The following is a 20,535-nucleotide window of genomic DNA, read 5'->3' as shown; positions in this document are numbered from 1 at the left end:
AGCAGGCAGGGCTGAAGGATGAGGTGGGAGCCCTAGTGAGGGTGTGCTCCAAATTCAGAGGAGTCGGTGTGGCAGCCTGCAGCCCAGAGCTCCTTCCAGACCTTCAGTGACTCCTGCCTGGCATATACAGTGTGGGGGGGGCGGGGGGGGGCTGGGGGGCGGCGCGGCAGCTAACGGCTCTAGCACTTCACCTTCCCCCTCCTTCCGGGCTCCCAGCTTTTGTGTGTGAATTATTGATGCCCCTCCTCGCCCCTGCCTGGCTGCTGCTTTGACCAGAGCTTCACCAAGGGGCCCATGCTGCCTCCAGCCCTGCACCTCTGCTGCAGCAGGCAGCTTGCCCGTGTGCCATACTCATAGGTTCCTGTGCCCCTGCCACCTCTCCAGCCTGGCTTGGGGGCTGGTGTGGGTTGCCCACCGGGGAAGGGTACCACTGGCTGTGGCCCCAGAGCCCACAGTGGTGATTGGCGGCTTGCACAGAGCTGGGCCTGTGCAGGCTGCAGGGCGCTGGCGCCCACATAAGGGCATTGTTTGCTGAGGTAAAAGGAGTTTTTGTCTCCTTCTGGAGACGGGACAGAAGGAGGAACAATTTCCCCCATTCATCAGTAATTCTCCCATTTGAATAGCAGCACATCACCCCGTTACAGTAGATGGGCATGGCAGGCCTCCCCTGCCCTAGGGCTCTCCAGGCACAGGTGGTGGGTTCTGGGTCCTCCCAGCCTAGGGAGTCACCCTTTGCCAAGAGGACCATTTTTATGGAAATGGACAGAAGAGATACATCCCTGCTGCTTCCCCAAAACCTCCAGGGCACCTCTCCAGGCTGTTCACACAGTCACAGGTGGGCAGCTGTGACCTGCCAGTGTTGTTCTGGGTTCAGGTAGGTGCATGCCCTAGAGGGGACTCTTGGCATAACCGCAAGATGAAGACCAGGTAGGGGCCAGAGGGTCACCTGAACCTCTTGCGTTTCCAGCTCCAGGTCTGAGTAGGTCCTAAAGAATACCTCACAGGAGAGGCCATAGCCTCCAGAGGGCCCTGGCACTAGGCCTTTAGTGCTGTGGGGCCAGCTGGTTATTTCATGGAGTCATAAAACACTGGAGCCCAAGAGGGCGTCAGCGGCAACTCCCTGGGCTGCAGATAAGAGGAGTCCAGGAGGTGGTTGTGCCCAAGGTCAGGCTGAAAGTGAGGCCTGCCGAAACTGCTGGCCCAGCCCACCATGTGCCGTTCAGGCGTGGGGTTGGGTGCCTCTTAAGTCGTGTTTCTTGGAGAGTGAGGAAGAATTTGCCATGGATCAGACCCCAGCTACTGGATCTCTGTCCCCTTTCCTAAACCCTGTGGGCTGGGAGGTGAGGTTCTGGCATTCAGGGGTCAGTATCAGCAGCCTCAGGATAGGTAGGAAGCAGAAAGTCTGCCCCCAGGCCTGGCCTCTACCCCCATGTTACTCAGAGACCAAAGCAGACCATGTGATGTAAAGTGGCCTCCAGCTAGCTTTGACAATAAGGAAGTTGTTACTCTCATAACCAGATAGTCCAGGGTTGCCTTTGGTTTAAGGCATAGGCAGATTTTGGAAAGGTTGTGTCAGCCTATCTCTGAACCTCCCCAGGGTGGGCCCTGCCTAACAGGTAGAAAAAGCTCAGGTCTGACTTTGGTAGGTCCAGCTTGGTCATATGACTTTTTACCAGTGGCTGTGATGGATCATGTTGACTGGCTAGGCCTGGGGTACATGCTTAACCTGAGGAACCCTAGAAGACCCAGACATCCTTGCCAGAAAAAGGGGTGTGGCTTACAGGGAAGCAGGAATGATCCAGGCCTACACACTAGAGCTCTGCCAAGGCCCGGGGGCAACTTACCTACAGGCTACAGACACAGTAAATGAATAGTATGGCAAGGAGGAGGTAAGTGTGGTGGAAAAATAGGTAAAGAGGTTAGCATGTCAGTGTGGGGGCTGGGGAGGGAGGGGGAAGGCTTCCTGACACAGTGACCTTTAAGCAAAGCCCCGGAAATAAAGGAACAGGAAGTGGAGAACAAGCTCTGGGGAGCCAGAGACAGGTGGCAGCGAGAGGGAACAGAAGTACAAAGGCCTAGGTCACAGCTAGATGGCAGGGTGAGCTGTGAGCAAAAGGCGGGGCAGGAGAGCGGGGCAGGAGGGCAGGCCGACGGACAGTGCCGCTGTGGGCCGCCTTCCCTGGGATGAGTTCTGCAGAAGAGCTGTCAGAGCTTGTGCCAGGATGAGGTGGGGTAGGACAGTGTAGGGTATAGAGCAGGAGACACTTTCCTGGCTCTTGATTCCCAGTCTCCTAGGCGGCAGGTGCCTGTACACGTCCCAGACCCTCTACTCTCCTTCCCCTTCCACTTGTAATGCTCACCTCTGATACGATACTGTGGGGCCCCACACACCCATGCTGCAGTCGGGGGACGTGAACGTAGGAAGCAGGTGAGAATGAAGTTAAGACAGTTTTGGGTAAAAGAAGCCAGATTTCATGTTTGAGCACCTGCTCCATGCCAGGGAGAGTTGATAATATCATAAATGCCGTTTTACTGATGCAAGAGCTATTGGAAAGAGGAATTGAGGCACAAAAAGAGGTGGCCTCTTTGAGGTCACATAGGTTATATCTACCCTGTTCTTAGCTCCTTTGTATTATGCTAACACCAGCCGCCCCAGGTGGAAAACATGTGCCTCCTTTTAGGTGGCGCTGGATCACGCTGTGTAAAAAAAAAGAGCTGGCCCAACCAGGTGGGACCCCTATGCTGGGCAAGACTTTCGGGGCATTGTAGAATGTGGGATGTGTCCTGCCTCAGGTGCAGCATGGGTAAGGGCCCATCGGCTTGCTCAAAGTTCAGGGTTTTTGTCTGGAGTTTTTTTGTTGTCGGTTATGAAATCTCTGGGCTGTATACTTCAGTACTTCAAAATACAATCGGTGCTATTATTTCCCCAACTTCTCATCATGCCAGACAGAAGCTCTGCATTCACTAAGCATTAGCCCATTTCCCTCCACGGGCTTGAGGGGGCACCGCCTCACTTTTTGCCCCAGTGAATGCCTCCTCTATTATTGCCTGTGCAGTTAAGTGGGGTCATTCACTATATCCTTTCATGTCTGTCTTATTTCACATGGCATAATGTCCTTACAGGTCCTCCATGTTGCAGCGTATATCTCAATCAGATTCATTTTAAGGCTGAGTCTTCTATTGTATGGCTAGGTCACACTTTGCCTATTTACTTCTAGTGACTTTTTACGGTGCTAATAGTGTATCCTGGTCACTCTGGATATTTACATCATAGGATGGGTTCCCAGTTTCCTCTATAGGGTTGCAGCCATGGGCACAGCAGTTCCCAGGCTCTGGTGTCTTGTGGGCCTCATCTATCCAACCACCTTCCTTGCCAGATGGGGATGACCTCTGAAAACAGAGAGATGGGTACCCCCACTGGAGCCAGCACCTGTTCTTTCTAGAGAGCCAGACAGCATGAGCCTGGGCCTGTAGCTTCTCATCACAGCTGATCTTGACCCTGGGTTGGAGCCCTGGGATTGCCCTGAGTGTCCCGGGCAGCTCCAGAGCCACACTCAAGTTGCCTGCTCTAAGCAGGAGACCGGAGACTCCTCTGTCCCCATGCAGGGTGTGGTGCTGTAGCTGTCCTTCAGCCTGGTGCCTGTGGTGACTGCAGTAACTGTTGGTAACATGGCACCTGGTGAGGAGCAGCTTATCCCTCCAGAGGAGGATCCAGTGCCCTTCCAGGTTGAGCAAGTGGCCTGTGGTAGGGTAGAAGTCATAACTTGGAAGTAGCTAAGACTAGATAGAGGTGTCAGGGTAGGTATTCAGCTTTGTTCCGCAGGCCTCAGATACCTGAGCCGCTCAGGTACCAGGTTCTACTATGGTTCTTCCCAGGTGCCCTAAGGCAGCAGAGTAGAGTCAGGCCATGAAAGCTGGCTGACATGGGCCCAACTGGAAGGAGCAGGACACACAAAGCCCTAACCCAGGCCTTGAGACCCTGTGCTAAGGGGTTAGGATGGGAACTGGCAGGGCAGGCTGCAAGGTCATGAGGCTGGAGCATGGGCAGTGACCTCCAGGAAAGGGCTGGCAATGGCAGAGGGAAGGCCTGAGCTGCGAAAGGATACTGAGGAGGTGGCACCCACCAAACCCCAGTTCCCGGTAAACTTCCTAAGATGTAGCTGGTCCTCAGGCATGCCAGTCATCACTGCCCCTGCGTCTGGGATAGGGCCAGCACACAGTAGGTGCTTAGTTAATGGTGCCAGGGAATCGTTTTTCACTACGCCTTTTAGACTTGTTGCTGGAGATACTGCCAGAGAAAAACCCAGCCCGTTTGTGAGGGCAGAGGACTTAGGCAGTGAGGTCCCCGAGATAGGTCCCGGGCCTGGGGTCAAGCTCACAGGATAAAGGGAGGGTGGAGCAGTACTGCCTAAAGGTGGCCCGGCAGTGTAGCCTGGCCCCGTGACCTGTGGCAGCCGAGGGGGAGGAATGTCACTGCACCACACTTTCCCCATCCCCCTCTACTCAGGGCCCTGGCTGCTTGATGGGCAGACCGGCCCCGCCTTCAGGCAGCTGAGAGGCTAGTGATTGGCTAGGGCACTAGAGCCGCTCAGTCGCCATGGGGACGTTCAGGCGGCGCTCATGCCCAGTGCTCAACACTAGGGACTAAATCTTCATAATCTGCTAGCGGTGGGGGTGGGGTCCAGCGCGACCCTGACCTGGGGAAAAGGCTGGTCCAGGCTATGGTCAGGGCTCCCTTGACCACCCCTCCCTGCCCCTCCCCTCTCTGGGTCTAGCTGCAGAGCCTCCAGGGTACCTAAGCACCATTGTCATCCACGTAGGTGCTCCCCTGACAGTGACCCCAGGAGGTCTAGAGTAGCTGCTGTGGTCCCAGCTAATGAGCAGGAGGTAGGGGCCTGTGGGAAGAGAAACCTGGAATTTATCTAAAAATGTCTTTTCTTGGCGCTCAAGTTTATGCTCTGGATCCTGCAATGCTGCACTCTCCACAGCAGGGGGCTCCCGCCGCCAGAAAGCAGGAAGACCAGCTGGGAACGGGAGATGCAGCCCCTCAGCACTTGGCTTTGTGCTGTCTGAGGCCACTTGGCCGGGCACAGAGGGCAGAGGCTGCAGATCTGGCTAGACTTGTACGGGAAGGCACGGATGAGTAGGGAGTTTGGCGGTTCAGCGGTCTTCTTCCTCGGGCAGGGCAAGGAGAAATTCAAGGTCCCCCTGTACAGAAGAACGTGAAGGTGGAGGGGGAGCAGTTCTGAGCAGCGAGAAAGGCTGGTCCCTTGAGCTTGCCTCTGGCCTTCGTAGGTTTGTAGGTGAAGAGAAACCTCTATGCTCTGCATATGCTGGTCATGACCACTTAGCTCCTCGTGGTCCCACTTCCCTGATTTGCCTCAGCTCAGGTGGTAAGCCTGAGGCTCAGTTCCGACCCCAGAGCATGTGGTATGGAGAGCAGAGCACCCTTGTTCTCTGCCAGGATAACAGCACAGGTACTCTGAGGCCGCCCCACCCAGCAGGGCCTCTGGAGCAGTGGGCGCAGGGACAGGGCCTCATGCCCAGGGCTCTCATTCCAGACGACTCCTCCTCTGAGAGTGGCAGCGGCAATGGCTCGTCTACCCTGAACCCGTCCACTTCAAGCAGCACACAGGGCGATCCTGCCTTCCCTGAGATGAATGGTAACGGTGCTGCAGCCCCCATGGACTTCACTGCTGCCGCTGAGGATCAGCCGATCAACTTGTGTGATAAGCTGCCACCGGGCACAGCGCTGGGCACACCATCCTACCCCTCCGACGGCTGCAGCACTGACGGGCTGCGGAGCCGCGTCAAGTATGGGGTAAAGAGCACTCCTGAGGTGTGTGGGGCTGCAGGCCGCGTGCCTCTGGGTTCCTGGGAGGCTGGAGGGAGGTCGTACCGACTGTAGTGTAGTTGGAACTGAGCCAGCCCATTTGTGACAGCAAGCCAAGGTAGTGGCTACGGCCACTTTGCCATGGACACACTAGAATGGCAGATGGCTGAGGGTGCCCCAGATAGGTCTCGCTTCTCTGAGAAGTGATGGCTCCTCCCTTGGTGGAGAGATGGCAGGTGATGTGTGTCCCTGAGGCTTATTCCCTTCCCAGGAACAGAGTCTGCTGTAAAGAACAGCAGCAAGGGGCACAGTGGGCACCGAAGTGCAAGACATTGCTGAGCGTGGGAGTCACGCCCGTAACTCCGGAACTCAGAGTCTGCCTGCAGCAGGAGGGCGCGGAGCTTGAAGGCAACCTAGGCTACATAGTGAGTTCCAGGACACTCTGAGCTACACAGTGAGATCTCAGAGGAAAACAAAAACTTCCCAAAGGTTCAGTTGTTAAAGGTGACCTGAGTCTGATCCTCTGACCCTGCATAAAGGTCGGGGGAAAGAACCAGCTCCCATTGTCCTCTGACTTGCACACACACCATGGCTCGTGTGCTCCTCCCCAGTGTACACGTTCACCTTTGGAAAAGGCGGCACAGACCTCGTACTTCCTGGCTACTCAGTCTGCCTGTCCCTAGATTTCAGATGATGCAGAAAGGGGCGAGTGGTCAGGATGAGGGCCTGGAACTCCTCTCTTGACCAGGCTGATGTGGGTATAGAGGTGGGCAGGGTGGGTCCCCAACCATGGCCCATCATTTCACATACTGTCCTGCACCATTAAGGTTTCCTGAGAACAGCTGCCAGCTCTCCTGGAGAACCTCTTCCACTCTGCCAGCCACCCGAACCCACCTGCCTACTCCCAGCAGACTCTTCTGGCCTGGCCTGTCTCTTGCAGAGGGGTGGGACACAAGCCCAGGACATGATCTAATGTGACGGAAGCGTTGTGCCACATGTGTAGCCCAGCTCATGGGGATGAGGGTAGAAGTAGGTCCAGGCGCCAGAGAGAGCAGCTGTTCCAGCGTGGAAGCAAGTTTGGCTTAGCAGAGCCCTCTAGCCACTGCCACCATGGCCATATGGCCACACGGGCGGGCACTGAGGGTTCCTACAGTTTCCTCGTTGGCTTTTTCCCTGGCAGAGGATTCAGCTAAAGAATCACTTGCAGATCTGACATGCCCATGGCATCAGAGTGAGCTGGTATCCAGCCTATGCCCTGCATGTGTTTTGACCCTACACTATTATTCTGGAGGGCTGGAGTTCTGCACCCTAGGTCTTTGTGTGGTCATATCGAGGGGAGCCTGAGGACTAGAGACACCAGGCCATGTGTGTCTTTGTTGAGTTTTTCCTCAGAAAGCAACAGGTCCTTCTAGGCCAGGCTGTGGCCGCATCACAGGGCCTGACTGCAACTGTGTGTCCTCCTAGGCCCGACTTAGCCACTGTATGCCTGTGTCCTTCAGGGAAGAGATGAGGGGGTCAGGGCACACCACAGATACAAACTTTAGAAAGCCAACGACAGCAGCATCAGAGCCAGGGCTCTGCAGAGTATTGTGGAGCTGGGTCCCAAGGGGCGAGCTAGTAGCTGGGAAGCAGGTGAAAGCAGAAGCCATAGTCCAAGGAGAAACAGGCCGTTGGTGCAGGCTGAGAAAACCCAGGAGCCCAACTAGATCCTAGCACACAGAAGGGGCTGACTCATGGGAATCCTTTTTGTGTCCTTCCCATGATGTGACCAGTCCTGGAATGGACACTACCACCTTTGCCTATTGTCTGGTTGAAAGCAGAAAGTGGGTAGGAGCAGAGTGCGTAAGCCCTTCCCCATTCAAGGTGAGCTATACCAGGCAGGCCCGTCTGGTCACCCTCTTCTTGAATACCTGCTTTCCCAGGACTCATAGTAATCTCTTGGGAAACAAGCAGAAACAGCCTCGTCTGGGAGCTGGGGACTGCACTCTGCTTCGTGGCCCTCCCTTTCCTGGCCCATCTGTTCCTCCCGATAGACAAGCACATTCGCTGCTCTGGTGACAGCTCACTTGTCAACTCAAGGTTGCAGTCCCTTGGGGAACCAGGAGGAACCTTGGAAGCCCAAACAGATCCTGGCACACAGAAGAGGCTGGCTGATGGCAATCTCTTCTTGTGTCCTTCCCTCAACATGGCAGGTCCTGATGTGGACACTATCACCAGAGCAGCTGCTACTCCACTTGACCCACTGCCTCCAAGAGGCAGGACCTTTGTCTGCTCTTCCAGTCAGGCCCTCCTGGCAGTAGCCCAGGGACACTGGGGCAGAACTGTTCCTCTTGGTTCATAGTGGGAGGTAGGGTTCACTTGCTGAGGAGCTTGCAGCTAAGACTCTTGAGGCAGCTGGATGAGCTCAACAACCTGGTCCCCAAGCTTACCATGGGAGACCAAGTAGGCAGCCATCTGATTTGTCTCTTTGTCTCTTGCCCGGTTTCAGTCTCCCCCCTACAGCTCTGGGAGCTATGATTCCATCAAGACTGAAGTCAGTGGCTGTCCTGAGGACCTGACAGTGGGCCGGGCCCCTGCAGCCGATGATGACGATGATGATCATGACGACCATGAGGACAATGACAAGATGAATGACTCAGAGGGCATGGACCCTGAGCGGCTCAAGGCCTTCAATGTGAGTACCAGGCAGGGCTGGTGAGACAGGGATGAGTCTAAGGCGAGGCCAGTCCCTCCCATGGCCTGTGTCTCCCTAGATGTTTGTGCGGCTGTTTGTGGATGAGAACCTGGACCGCATGGTGCCCATCTCCAAGCAGCCCAAGGAGAAGATCCAGGCCATCATTGAGTCATGTAGCCGGCAGTTTCCCGAGTTCCAGGAGCGGGCCCGTAAGCGCATCCGCACATACCTCAAGTCCTGTCGTCGCATGAAGAAGAATGGCATGGAGATGGTGAGCACCTCCTCCTGGCCACCCTGGCTTGTGGCTGTCCTCCAGACTCCTTACCCCAACTTCTCAGTAGGTCTGTTCCACAGATGAGGAAAACAGGCTGTTAATCAGATGCTGGAGCCCAAACCCCGGCTTTGCCATGCCCTACCCCTGGCCAGGGTCCTTCCAGCCCACACAGCAGCTCTGTGTCCCTTCTGCCTGCAGACCAGACCCACTCCTCCTCACCTGACCTCAGCCATGGCAGAAAACATCCTCGCAGCTGCCTGTGAGAGCGAGACCAGAAAAGCAGCTAAGAGGATGCGCCTGGAGATCTACCAGTCCTCACAAGTACGTGACCATGCTGGCTGTTCAAAGGTGTCTCACCCCAGGGGCAGCGGCCATTGCTCATTCCACATGTACCCGCAGCTGGGGTACCCAGTGAGGTGGGAGGGCAGTCACCACATAGTCTGAGATTGACAGTGCTGTGGCGGGGCAGAAAGGATGGAGAGAGGCAGGTGCCAGGGGAGGTGCGGGGGGGTGGGGGTGGGGGGTGGGGTGGGTGCTGGAGGGGTTAGTCACTAAGGACTGGCGGACCTGTCAAAAGGAAGGCTGACTGGATGTGGAAGTGCATCCCTGGTAACCCTAAGACTCGAAAAAACTGGAACAGGGAGATGACAGGTTCTCGGCCAGTACAGAGAGGACTTTTGCACCAGGCAGTGACAGTCAAGTATGTCCACAGAAAGATGTCGTCAGGGGAAATCCCTGAGGTAAGATGCCCATGGCAAGAGAACCAACTGCATCCCCTAGGTCAAGTCATAGCACTGGGTCCCAGGAACCAAAGGACTGTGGCCGTTGCCTACCCTGTGTCAGGGACAGTGGTTAGGTTTGCTGTTCCTTGGTTCCCAGCACTGTCCTCTCCTCTGCAGGATGAACCCATAGCCCTGGATAAGCAGCACTCTCGGGACTCCGCAGCCATCACCCATTCCACCTACTCACTGCCAGCCTCTGCCTACTCCCAGGACCCTGTGTATGTCAACGGTGGCCTCAACTACAGCTACCGTGGCTACGGCTCCTTGAGCAGCAACCTGCAGCCCTCTGCTTCCCTCCAGACAGGAAATCACAGTAACGGTAAGTAGGGGCAGGCCTGTTCTCCAGAGAGTGCCTAGCTGGGTCTGCACAGCAGCCCTTGGGAGGGGTGGGGCAATGGCTCGGCTCCCCTGTCAGCAGCCGGTCTTTAGATGAGGTCAGGAAAACCTTGGCTCCCTTCTCTTCTCCAGTGGCACTTGCTTCTGCTGTCACTGCAAGTGTCCCTCTCCGGTTCCATTCCCTGAAAGGCCTCTTGTGAATTGGCAGTAGAGCCAGGATCTGGCTCAGCTTCTATCCATGGAGCCCCCATTTCAGTCATTTGGGTGATGGTTAAACATTAGGTTTCTCTGCTCCATGCCTAAATTGGGCAGCTTGGCAAGTGCTTCCCAGGAAGCATCCCTCTGCTGCAGGTAGCACCTAGGGGTGGAGGGAAGACAGAGACAGATACCTTCTGCCCCTCCTGTGGCATTAGGTATTGTCTTACCTGGGAGTGGAACAGGCGTCAAGGCCTCTCCAGCAGGCGCATTGTGGTGGGGGTGGGGAGGGGTGGGGATGCTGGGCTTTGGTGGGGGTTGGGAGTTCATAGGCTTTAAACACAGAGGGGCTTAGCCTCCATCATCCTATTCTAGCCCTGTGATGAGAATGTTTCCAGGGACAGGGCAGGAAGCAGAGGCAGTGTGCCTCCATGTTATTCAGGGGCCAAGGAGTGAAGGAAGTTGAAAACATCACGTTGCTGCTTCAGGGGGCAGGCGGAAGGAAAGGAAGGCACTTGCTGGCCGGGGAGCTCCGGGCTAACAGGCCCCTGACTGTCCCTGAGTAGCAAGGTAGAGAGAGGGCCAGTTTCTAGCCCTAGTAGGAAGCCCAAGCCTTCGCCACCCACCCCTTGCTCCACACCTTCATGCTCACTGTGCTCCAGAACTGGAAGAAGTGCTAGTGTCTGGAAGGTCTCTGCCTGGGCTTAGCCTCTCATCCCTTCTTATGCGTCTTAACCTAAAATAAGAGGCTGTCTGGCCTAATCCCTAGAGCCAGGCCAAGAGTGGTGCATACCAAGGGTAGAATGGCTGTCCCTTTGCTGGAGTATCGGAAGTGGGTTTCAGGATCTGGGAAGTTAGAACTCTTGGGGACACTAGTACCAATTGATTGAGGTAAGGATGACCTGGTGCCCAGTCATACCTAGGCAGTACCAGTCTTCACCTGGTATACGCAGCATGGCTTGTCTTAGGACTGCAGCTTTGGTGGCTCCCTGGCCTCTCATGAGGTTATGGATCCTGAAAGACATGAAGAGCAGCCAGAACTGAGATCAGGGGGCAGCTGTGTGCCCCATGTATCCCATCTCTGAACCAAGAGCTGACCATTTCCTCCTCACTGGGAACAGCCTTGTCCTGTAAGCACCAGTGGCAGAGGAGAACAAGCAGTAGCTGCTGGGTCCCAGAGCCGTCCCTCCCGCTTGATTCAGCTCGAGGAAGCCCACAACAGCTATGCTAATGGCTTTTCCTCCTCACTTTGCTCAGGCTGTCATTGGAGAATCAGAGCCTGCTCCTCTGGCCTGGGGTGCTACGCAGTTTGTGCCCACATTAGCCCCACAGGGACCACTAGCAACCTGGAGAGTCTGGCTGTAACCAGAGCCTGCACAGGGATGGCCCCAAACCACCCAGAGGGAATCAAACCTGTCCTGTCCCCTTGGTTCTGGTTCTGCAACACACTGTGATTATAACAGACTTACTGTTCTGCCTTCTCAATTCCAAGAGCATTGTTACGTAGTCATTTGTTTTTATTTATTTTGGTTTTTTGAGACAGGGTTTCACTCTGTAGACCAGGTTAGCCTCGAAATTACAGAGATCCACCTGCCTCTGCCTCCTGAGTGCTGGGATTAAAGGTGTGTGCCACCACACCAGGACTATTTATTTTTGTGGTGCTAGAAACTGAACCCAGAGTAGGTATTTCACCCACTGAGTTACATCCCCAAGGAAATATTTTTAGCAAACCATCCACGTTTTCTGGTTAGAGGGAAAAATAACTGTTTACAAACTGTTCAAATCAGATACCAACTTCTTTTCCCAATCAGCGGCTGCACCAACTTCCTTTTTAGCAACAGTTGTTTCCAAAATTTATGCCTAGATGTTCCTTCTAGTCTAGATGTCTCCAAGACAAGGTTTGTCCATCTCTACAGTGTAAATGCAGCGGTGAACAGGGAAGTAGAGACATGCTGATGGCCCAGAAGAGCATCATGTAAGACAGCCTCCAAGATGAAGGCTGAGGGCAGGGGACGCAGGGCAGCAGCTGGGAAAATGAGCTACCTAGGGTGGAAAGGGCTCACCAAGTACATGGTCTCTCATTCCTCAGCTCTTTTCATTGCTTGCTTTCTTGATACACACCTACAAGGCTTTTCAAGCTCCAAACACTTCCATGTCTACCTATTGGAAGTCTGTTCCAAAAGTCCCAGGCCTACTGAGAAGTCTCTGGGCACTGCAGCTAGTTCTCCCACAGGCTGAAAAGCCTGTCTGCTGGGCTCTGGCTGTGCTTCCCCAGGATCATTTGGAGCTGGGAGGAGTCAGGTGGCAGAAAAGGACTTGCTGAAGGAACCTGCTGAATTCCAGTGCTGGCAGCCCACTCCATGGAGCTGCTAAGGGAGAGAGGCAAAGAGGTGGCTTGTGATCCCTAGGGGTTTTCAGACCTTGGGTTCCTTTGCTGCCACAGCTGGCCAGTAGGGGGCAGACAGCAGACAGTTTCTCCAGAAAACCTCCTTGGGTCCTGTGGTTTCTATTTCTTCTCCCCAGGAGCATCAGCCTTCTCACTTGGGACAGAGAACTCCTCAGAGGACAAGGAGCCAAGGTGCTGAGGCTCAGCAGACCTTGCCCCTCCCCCATCCTCTAGGGCTGGGTGTTCACTGCCTTTCCAAACTGGAATGGTGGCTGTTCCCAGGGCTCACTGCAATATGGTGCTGTGTGCTGCACCCTTCCCCGCTCAGCTTTCTTGTGGAGAGATGGCACATGCACCTTACTGCCCCCCAAACACACCAACAGCCCTTTCCCACAGTGCCTGTAGTACAGTTCCCCCCTGGGACTATTTATTATTCCTGTTCCAGTCTTGACCACCACTCAGGGCGAGGCAGGGCTCAGGAGTTAATGGCATAGATGCTGTCTCAAGGCCGCCTTTTCCTTTTCTGGGGACCAGAGCTGGGATGTGTCTGATGGGAGTCCTCAAAAAGTAGTGAAAGGCGTGGGTAGAGGCCGGAAGCTAGGTTGGAGCCCTGCTGTGGCTTATGCTAAAGCCTGATGCATGCCACCCCATTCCTAAGGCAGAACCTACACATTTCCCATGTGAACTTTGCCTGTCATAGGGTTGATAGTGAGGTTCAACCTCGAACTCTTGTCATGTAAAAGCCCTATTCTAGATCCTGGGAATACAGCCATCAGGGAAATAGACCAGGGCCTCCATCCAATACTATGCCCCAGTCACAGAACACACAAGGCATGGCTGGCTGGGTGTCCTTCCCAGATACAGGCAGGGGCTTCCACTTCCTCTAAAATTTATAGAGTCTAAGAATCATCTTTTCCTCTCCACAGGGCCCACAGACCTCAGCATGAAAGGTGGGGCCTCTACCCCCACCCCCCCCACGCCCACCCCTTCCAGCAACAGCACCAGCAGGACCATGCCCACAGCTCAGCTCAGCCCCACGGAGATCAGCGCTGTGAGGCAGCTCATTGCCGGCTACCGAGAGTCTGCAGCCTTCCTGCTGCGTTCTGCGGATGAACTGGAAAACCTCATTTTACAGCAGAACTGACCCCACTGGCCCCCAGAATGCACGACGCCGACGCCAGGGAAGGAGGCTGTCCCAGCCTGGACCCAGCTTCCTGCCTCACCAGTTGGTACATTGTTTTCTGAGAGAGGTGGGATCCAAAAGAGCTGTTTCTAGCCACACTCCGAGCATCTGAGACTTTGGGCACAAGGACACTTTTTTTTTTTTTTTTTTTTGGAATTTCACCACACGGGTGCTCTGACCTGCTTGGAAAGAGGCCAATGGGGCAGCTCTAAAAGGGTTGGGGCTCCCCTGACAAGGCACAGGGGCTGCAGCTCTATTTAGAATCACCTTCATGGACCCTGATGTTAGAACCCCCATCCCAATAATTACCTTTGAAGTCTTAGGTGAGCAGAATTGCATATTTATTGAGAAGAGCAAACGTGGACCCTTTCTTCCTCTCCCCTTAGTAATTTATTTTTCTGAAATGGATTCTTTTGTGTTTGTACAGATTGCCAGTCTTTGTCTGTATGATCAGAAGGATGTATCCCTGTACCTAACATTCCATATCACTACACTGACGTGGGCTGGGGGCCAGCAGAGTAGGCCCAGCACACCCTTGGGAAGGCCACCACACTCCACTAGGCTGTCTTGTCGCACATCCCAGTGCTGCCACAGGGATACTGCCAGGCACTGGCAAACAGGAGGACCTCACCCACACCCACTGCAAACAGAAGCACCACCCATCCTCCAGAGTTCCGTCACACGGTCACCTGTATTCTACCTCACACTCCAGCGTGGGCTTTTCCAGGATGTGCTCCAAGCGTGTTCTGAATGACTGTCTCCCCAACTCTTTAACTAGCTGCTGGGGGTTAAATCAGACCTAGTGTCCAAGAGCCAGAGCCCAGAGGGGCTTGGCCCTTAAAACCAGCAGCTTGCCATTGCCTGGCTCTTGTAGATGCTTGACAGGATACAGTGCTGGGAGCTGGTCAAGGACCCAGGTCTGATGAACACAGGCCCCGGTCTCAGATAACCTGCTGGAAGGGCCACTTCTTCAGGGCCAGCTCCCTTTGTCAGGCCTGTGTGCTCCAGGGTGGACTAAGGCTTCCACCTCTCACCTCACGATGGGAGTAAAGGGATCAGATCGGTGATGGAAGTGGGGAAAGGCCTGTCCTATAAGAAACCCAGTCCCTGGAGTGTGACAAGGGACAAGAAAAAGCTGACCTGGTTTCTTTCCTTCCTGATAGGCACTTCCTCTTGCTCTGTGCAATACCTACCAGTGCTGCTAAAACCAGGGATTCACCCAGACCTCAGCAGGCCAAGGGGCCTCTCCCTCAACACTCCGTAGCCATGACAGCAGCACTCTGCTGCCTGCCCCTGCCCAGAGCTGGCAGAAGCCCTGTTGCCTTTCCTCCCTCAGAGCAAGGAGGCCTCAGGGGAGCCAGGGCTGAGTGGCCACCAGGATAACCAGAGAGCCACTCTGGATCCCAGAGCAGGTGCCCCTTCCCAAACTGGTTTATGGCAGGGACTGCTTTGTGGGCAGCCTGACAGACCACCCCTCAAACAGGTGGGCAGGCAGGGCGCCCCACCCTGCACACTTCCACCCTGGGCTTAAATGTGGTCTCTCATGTGGCCTCCAATGCCTACCCAGCCACACCACCTCTGCCTTCATGTGCCCGCTCACCAACCAGGCCTCTGGACTGGGCCAGGACACCTGAGCCCCCTTCGTACAGCACAAGCTCCAGTGCCCAGGGCCTCCCCACAGCTGGCCGACCATGTGCCCAGTTCCCCACCTGCTCAGTAGGACTCCTGGATGTTTGAATTTGTGTAAATATTTATTTTTGTGTGTGAATACTACAAAGTAATCAGATCTTTTGCAAAATGTTACCCCCGGCAATTTGTGAAAATATTAATGTAAAAGTTGGCAGAGACAATCGCCGCCCTAGAATTTCTGGTATCAATTGCTTACCATGTTATTTCTGCTCCCAGAGGCAGTACCCAGGCTAGACACAAATGGTTTGCATTTTTGGAAGACGAAAGAAGAGACTAGGCAGGGAATCCCCCCTCCACCCCCATGGGACACATCTGTAAGAGCGAGCATAATCTACACCTAAGGGATGTTCCCTAAGTGCAGGCAGGCAGTCTCGATCAGCCACCGGCAGCCTGCTCCGAGGACAGTGTGAGCCTAGGTTCCACGTTTTCAAGAGCACCAGAACCAATGGCAGTGCTGATGGCCTCCAGAGGGACTGCAGGACAGTGGAATCTACCATGCTGACCTGGACTTCCTCCCGGGGAAGCTGTCCCCAAAGCCTCAGAGACAGCCATTGTCAGGAGCAAGATAGTGTGGGGACAGGATTCCATTACCTAGTTCAGTCAGGGGACTGGTTCTGTTTTGCTTTTGTTTTGAAAGATGCAGCTTCAAGCCTTCCCCTCCTGACTTGGGCCTGCCTTTTCCAAGGGGGAGCTTCTCAGAGCCCTGTCCTACAGCCACTTCAGGCTGATGGAAGGCTCAGGGCACAAAGTCATCATTGGTGAACTCAAGTTCATTGGAAATGCCAGTGTAGGATACACCAATCTCAGAGTCCTTGCAGGGCAGATGCCTGCAGGTGTCAAGAAATGGTGGATGACCTGTTAGACCAGTGGTAGTGTACATGACCCATCTGAAAGGGGTTTTCTCTCACCACTCAACAAAAGGACAGTTTATTCCCAAGGATGGTGTTGGGGAGGGGCAGGCAGTCTAGGAGGGTCTTAGAGGACTTGGAACAGATGGAACCCATCTGTCCCTCCCTATTCTCAAGGGCCACATATGACTCCCCAGGTGGTTATAGGATTAACTACCAGTTCATTCTCAAAATGCTGCTTTGAACTCAGAGGGTTGATACTTTTAATTTGTAATTTTTTGTAAAACTTTTTACAAGATAGTAAAGTATTTCACCAGAATACCAGTTTCAATCCGTCCGTGGTCTGATTTTTATATAATTTAGTGGTGCTTTAGAAACTTTGTTTTGTTGTTTCTGAGCTCAACAGCTCGATCCTCTCTTGCCTGTATCTACCTAAGACCAATGTGAACCTTTGTATTTTGCTCCTAATTTTGGACTCAGTGGAAGTGTACTGTTTACATGTACAGACGCCCCATCCCTGTGTGTTCTGCAAGACGCGCGCTCGAGGAGGAAGATGCACCTCACTAGCTCATCTGCTTAGCATAGCCACAAAGCAAAACCTCTCACTTTGTACCCGTTTCCACCTAAAAACAAAAACCTACACCACCTGGAACTCAGATTTGCCAACACATTCTGCCTGGTGGACGCCCTGTGCTTCTCATGTGTTCACTGAGGAGAGGGATCAAGATAGCTCTTCTTGTCTGCTGGGTGGGGGATAGCACATAGAGGAGGCTGTAAGGAAGGACTGCACTGCCCAGCTCTGGGAGGAAGTGCTTTGGACAGCAGGCAATAGGAAGAAGGTCAAGAGGACTCATGGGGCCCTTGGGAGCAAGCCAGGCAGGATTTAGGGACAACACAAGAGGTCATCAATCTGCTGGCATAACTGAGACACATTTTGGAAGAGCAAGAGTTCCATGTCAGGTGAGACTGTGACTTTCGGTGCAGATGGTACAAGCACTTCTTCAGGGTTCCCACCACCTCTGGGGAGGGTCAGGGGCTCCAGACAGTAAGCATAAGGCACTTACCGCAAGCAGTGGATGGCACCAACTTTTAAAGGTGACTTTATTCATCAATGGTTTCACCGCTAAATTATATTTTTACAGATATGCACCTATGCAACTTAATGTGGCTCTTCTAAGCAGGTGAGGACCTCCTCCTCAATGCTCTATCAAGTGTTTGTGTTCTGTAGTTTCCCAGTAAATGTGGCTAAATACTTTAATTCTTAGGATGTGTCTTTCTACGTGATGCGGCTACTAAATTCTGTTTTGTTTGTGGAATGACTAGCACAGGCCAACGCCCTCTTTCCCTCACTTACCAGAAGACCAATGAGCTGTTAATGAGCGGTTATCTCCATGGTATTACTGCTAAATGCACTGATGTCATAAGTATGTGGAATCCTTTTCCTTTTGAAACTGTATATCATATACCAGACTGAATCTACTTAATAAACACTGAACAACAAACCCAAAGCTGAGCTTTGACTGTGTCCCACCTCCAGCAGCACCTCCAACCAGTCCTGGTCCTTCTGAATCTAAGTCTGGAGACATCTTCCTACCAATAGAGTTCACCTTTCCCTAGCCAATAATGAGCTCACAGACATCCTCACAAGGTTTTCATTTTGGCACCCCACCTGTTAGAAAGGGAGGGAAGGGTACTCCTGGTCCAAGGTGCCCAGCACTGGTGGCAGGTCTCCTGCGGGGCAGTCAAGTTTCAGTCACCTCATTCCCACTAGAGGACTATGCAGTGGAGGCACACTGTGTATCACACCTTGCCTAAATTCAGTCATCAACCAAGCAATAATTTAGCTGTAGCTGTGTGACAACAAAACCTATGCCTGCTGTTATGCAGGCGCCTGGCCAACTGACCAAATCTAAGCTCCTACAACAACCCTAAAGAGCCTGGAAAACTAGTCCTGAACATTCAGTAACTGACATCCAATTCTAGGCAAAACCTCCCTTGAAAGAAATCAAAAGGCCGCTTCCCCTAGTATTTATTTGCATAGTTTTCCACCCTACGGGTCATTTAGGTTAAGCTTTTAGGAAATGTTACAGGAAGATGGCTGGGAAGAAGATGATTACCATGAGTTTGAAAAAAATTTTAGATGTAAAAGTTAAAAGCAAAATTTTTACTATTCAAACTGTTTATGCAGATATAAGCAGGTTTTTGTTTTGTTTTTTGAAACAGGGTCTACATAGCCCTGGCTGTTCTGGAACACTCTATGTAGACCAAGCTAGCCCTGAACTCAGAGATCTGCTTGCCTCTGCCTCCCAAGGGCTGGGGTTAAAGGTGTGCCCACCACACCTGGCTACATTACCAATTATTAAAGCCGTACACAGCAATTCCGTGAAGGAACCAAATGCACATATTAAAGGACGAGTGTGAGTGGTTTGCAGCCCTCATTGGCTATGCACCTAAGCAGTGCAGATATGGTTAGGTATGGCAAAGCACAAGATGAGCCTCCACACCACACCCTTACCAGGTATGGGAGCCAAGTGCCAGCAAATCCCCAGTAATGCCAAGAAAGTTCCCATCCTGCCAAAACTATTGCTGAGATTCACTAAGGAACAAAAAAGCCCCACAACTTTGGCAATACCCACAGAATAAAATCTGCAGACCCTAGTGGCTTTTCAGCCATCAGAAAACACTTACCTCCCCAGTGAGGCTGTGGCTCCTCAGACACAGGAATCCCAGGGGAAGCAGCTGGAGTACAGAAAACAGAAATCATTCCTCTTGCTTCTTTAGGTGGTGCTTCAGTTAACACAAGACACCATCAAATGGGAAATGTCATGTTAAAGCAGTGACAAGTTCACCCAATAATACTAGCAAACCTTCTCTTCACCCACTCAGGGGAGAACACACATCCTTTTAAATCATCCGAAATGCCCTACAGGCATGAGCTGAGGATGTAACTCAGTTAGTAGAGGGCTAGCCTCGCATGCTCAAAGATCTGGGTTTAATCGCCAGGCCCACATATACAAGGTGCAGTGGTCCATGCATAGCACCTGGGAAGTAAAGGCAGGATCAAACCTGGGATATGTGAGACCCTGTGAAAAATACAATACCACTGGGTGGTAGATGCCTTTAACCCCAGCTCTCAGGAAGCAGAGGGATCTGAGTTGACAGCTACTCTGGTCTATACAGTGAATTCCAGGCCATACAGAAGGTCTCTATTTGAGACCTTATCATAAAAATAAAAAACCAAAAACATACCCTACCCCTCCACAAACCCAATAAAACAAAAGCAAAAACAACACATGGGAAAGCCTAGTACTTAGAAAATCTGTCAATCTTGGCAAAGGTCTATCTCCCTCCATCTCTTCTATGAATTCAGATTTTATTAGGTTTACCATCCAGGAGCCTGGTTGCCTCTAGAGCTTGTGTGCATTCTGCAAGTGTGCAGCAGGTAGTCCCCAGAATGAACACCCACCTACTGAGGCAAGGCAGCACCCCAACAACACTATGCCAGGCTTTCAAACTGATGCGGAATGGAGAGAAGAAGCATGAGTGCTGCCCAGTTTGGGGTATAAGTAGCAATCTCCAGGTCACAAGCCCACCTTCTTGATAGCTTACAATAGTACCCTGCGAGTAATCCAGGACAGGGACTCAGCCTTTGAGAGTCTGCTATTTCCAATGTCTACACAGGCCCTACCCCTTTCAAACAAGGTCCTATTTCTTTCTCTTTGGTTTTTTCCACACAGGTTTTCTCTGTGTAGTCTTTGCTGTCCTAGAACTCTGTAGACCAGGTTGGCCTCGAACACACAGAGATCTGCCTGCCTTTGTGTTCTGCATGGCCAAAGTTCTATTTCATCAAGAGCATGTTAGATCATCAAACAGACAACATGTGTACCTTGCTCTTTCCTTAGTTTGGTCTTCTAATCTCAGCACTGCATTCAGTAGCTGTAGAGTGAGGTTGAACACCGGGTGTCACTGCATAGCCGGCCTGGCACTACCACCTCAGCACAGCCCAGGATCCCTGAGGCAAGAGTGACACCTGATAGCAGCTACTTCAAGCTTTAAGTTTGTGAAGCTGTTAATCCTGGCTTGGCATAAGTACCCCCTGGTGGCAAGTGTACCCATCACCCCATGTCAATACAACTAGCACCCACATTTGGACAAGACAGTAAGTAGCAGCCTGTCCCCTAACCACTATCCCATTCTGCCTCTTAGATATGATTCTGGTGGCCAGATGCTGTCCCCAGCAGAGTCTAAACTCCTGAAGACGAAGGACAATTGGATGTGGCGATATGGAGGCACTAGAAGAAATCTTTGCCAGCAGGGGCTTCCATCACCCAATAG

The 20,535-nt window shown here is 52.9% G+C and overlaps 1 protein-coding gene across 4 annotated transcripts in view; it reads left to right on the top strand.

Annotated features, from left to right (window-relative positions):
* Nol4l (nucleolar protein 4 like) overlaps positions 1-17,702 on the top strand; it is a 121,137-nt gene extending 103,435 nt beyond the window's left edge. For all 4 annotated transcript variants that reach the window (XM_076570886.1, XM_006985464.4, XM_042276514.2 and 1 more), the window contains 6 exons: positions 5,562-5,839; positions 8,322-8,507; positions 8,587-8,778; positions 8,980-9,102; positions 9,681-9,882; positions 13,407-17,702. In XM_076570886.1, the coding sequence (XP_076427001.1) occupies positions 5,562-5,839; positions 8,322-8,507; positions 8,587-8,778; positions 8,980-9,102; positions 9,681-9,882; positions 13,407-13,624 (1,199 nt within the window). In that variant the 3' untranslated portion in view covers positions 13,625-17,702. The remainder of the gene's footprint in view (positions 1-5,561; positions 5,840-8,321; positions 8,508-8,586; positions 8,779-8,979; positions 9,103-9,680; positions 9,883-13,406) is intronic.
* Positions 17,703-20,535: the final 2,833 nt, after the last annotated feature.

Source organism: Peromyscus maniculatus, chromosome 4, assembly GCF_049852395.1.
Source record: "Peromyscus maniculatus bairdii isolate BWxNUB_F1_BW_parent chromosome 4, HU_Pman_BW_mat_3.1, whole genome shotgun sequence".
NCBI lineage: Eukaryota > Metazoa > Chordata > Mammalia > Rodentia > Cricetidae > Peromyscus > Peromyscus maniculatus.
This window is presented reverse-complemented; position numbering and strand designations above follow the sequence as displayed.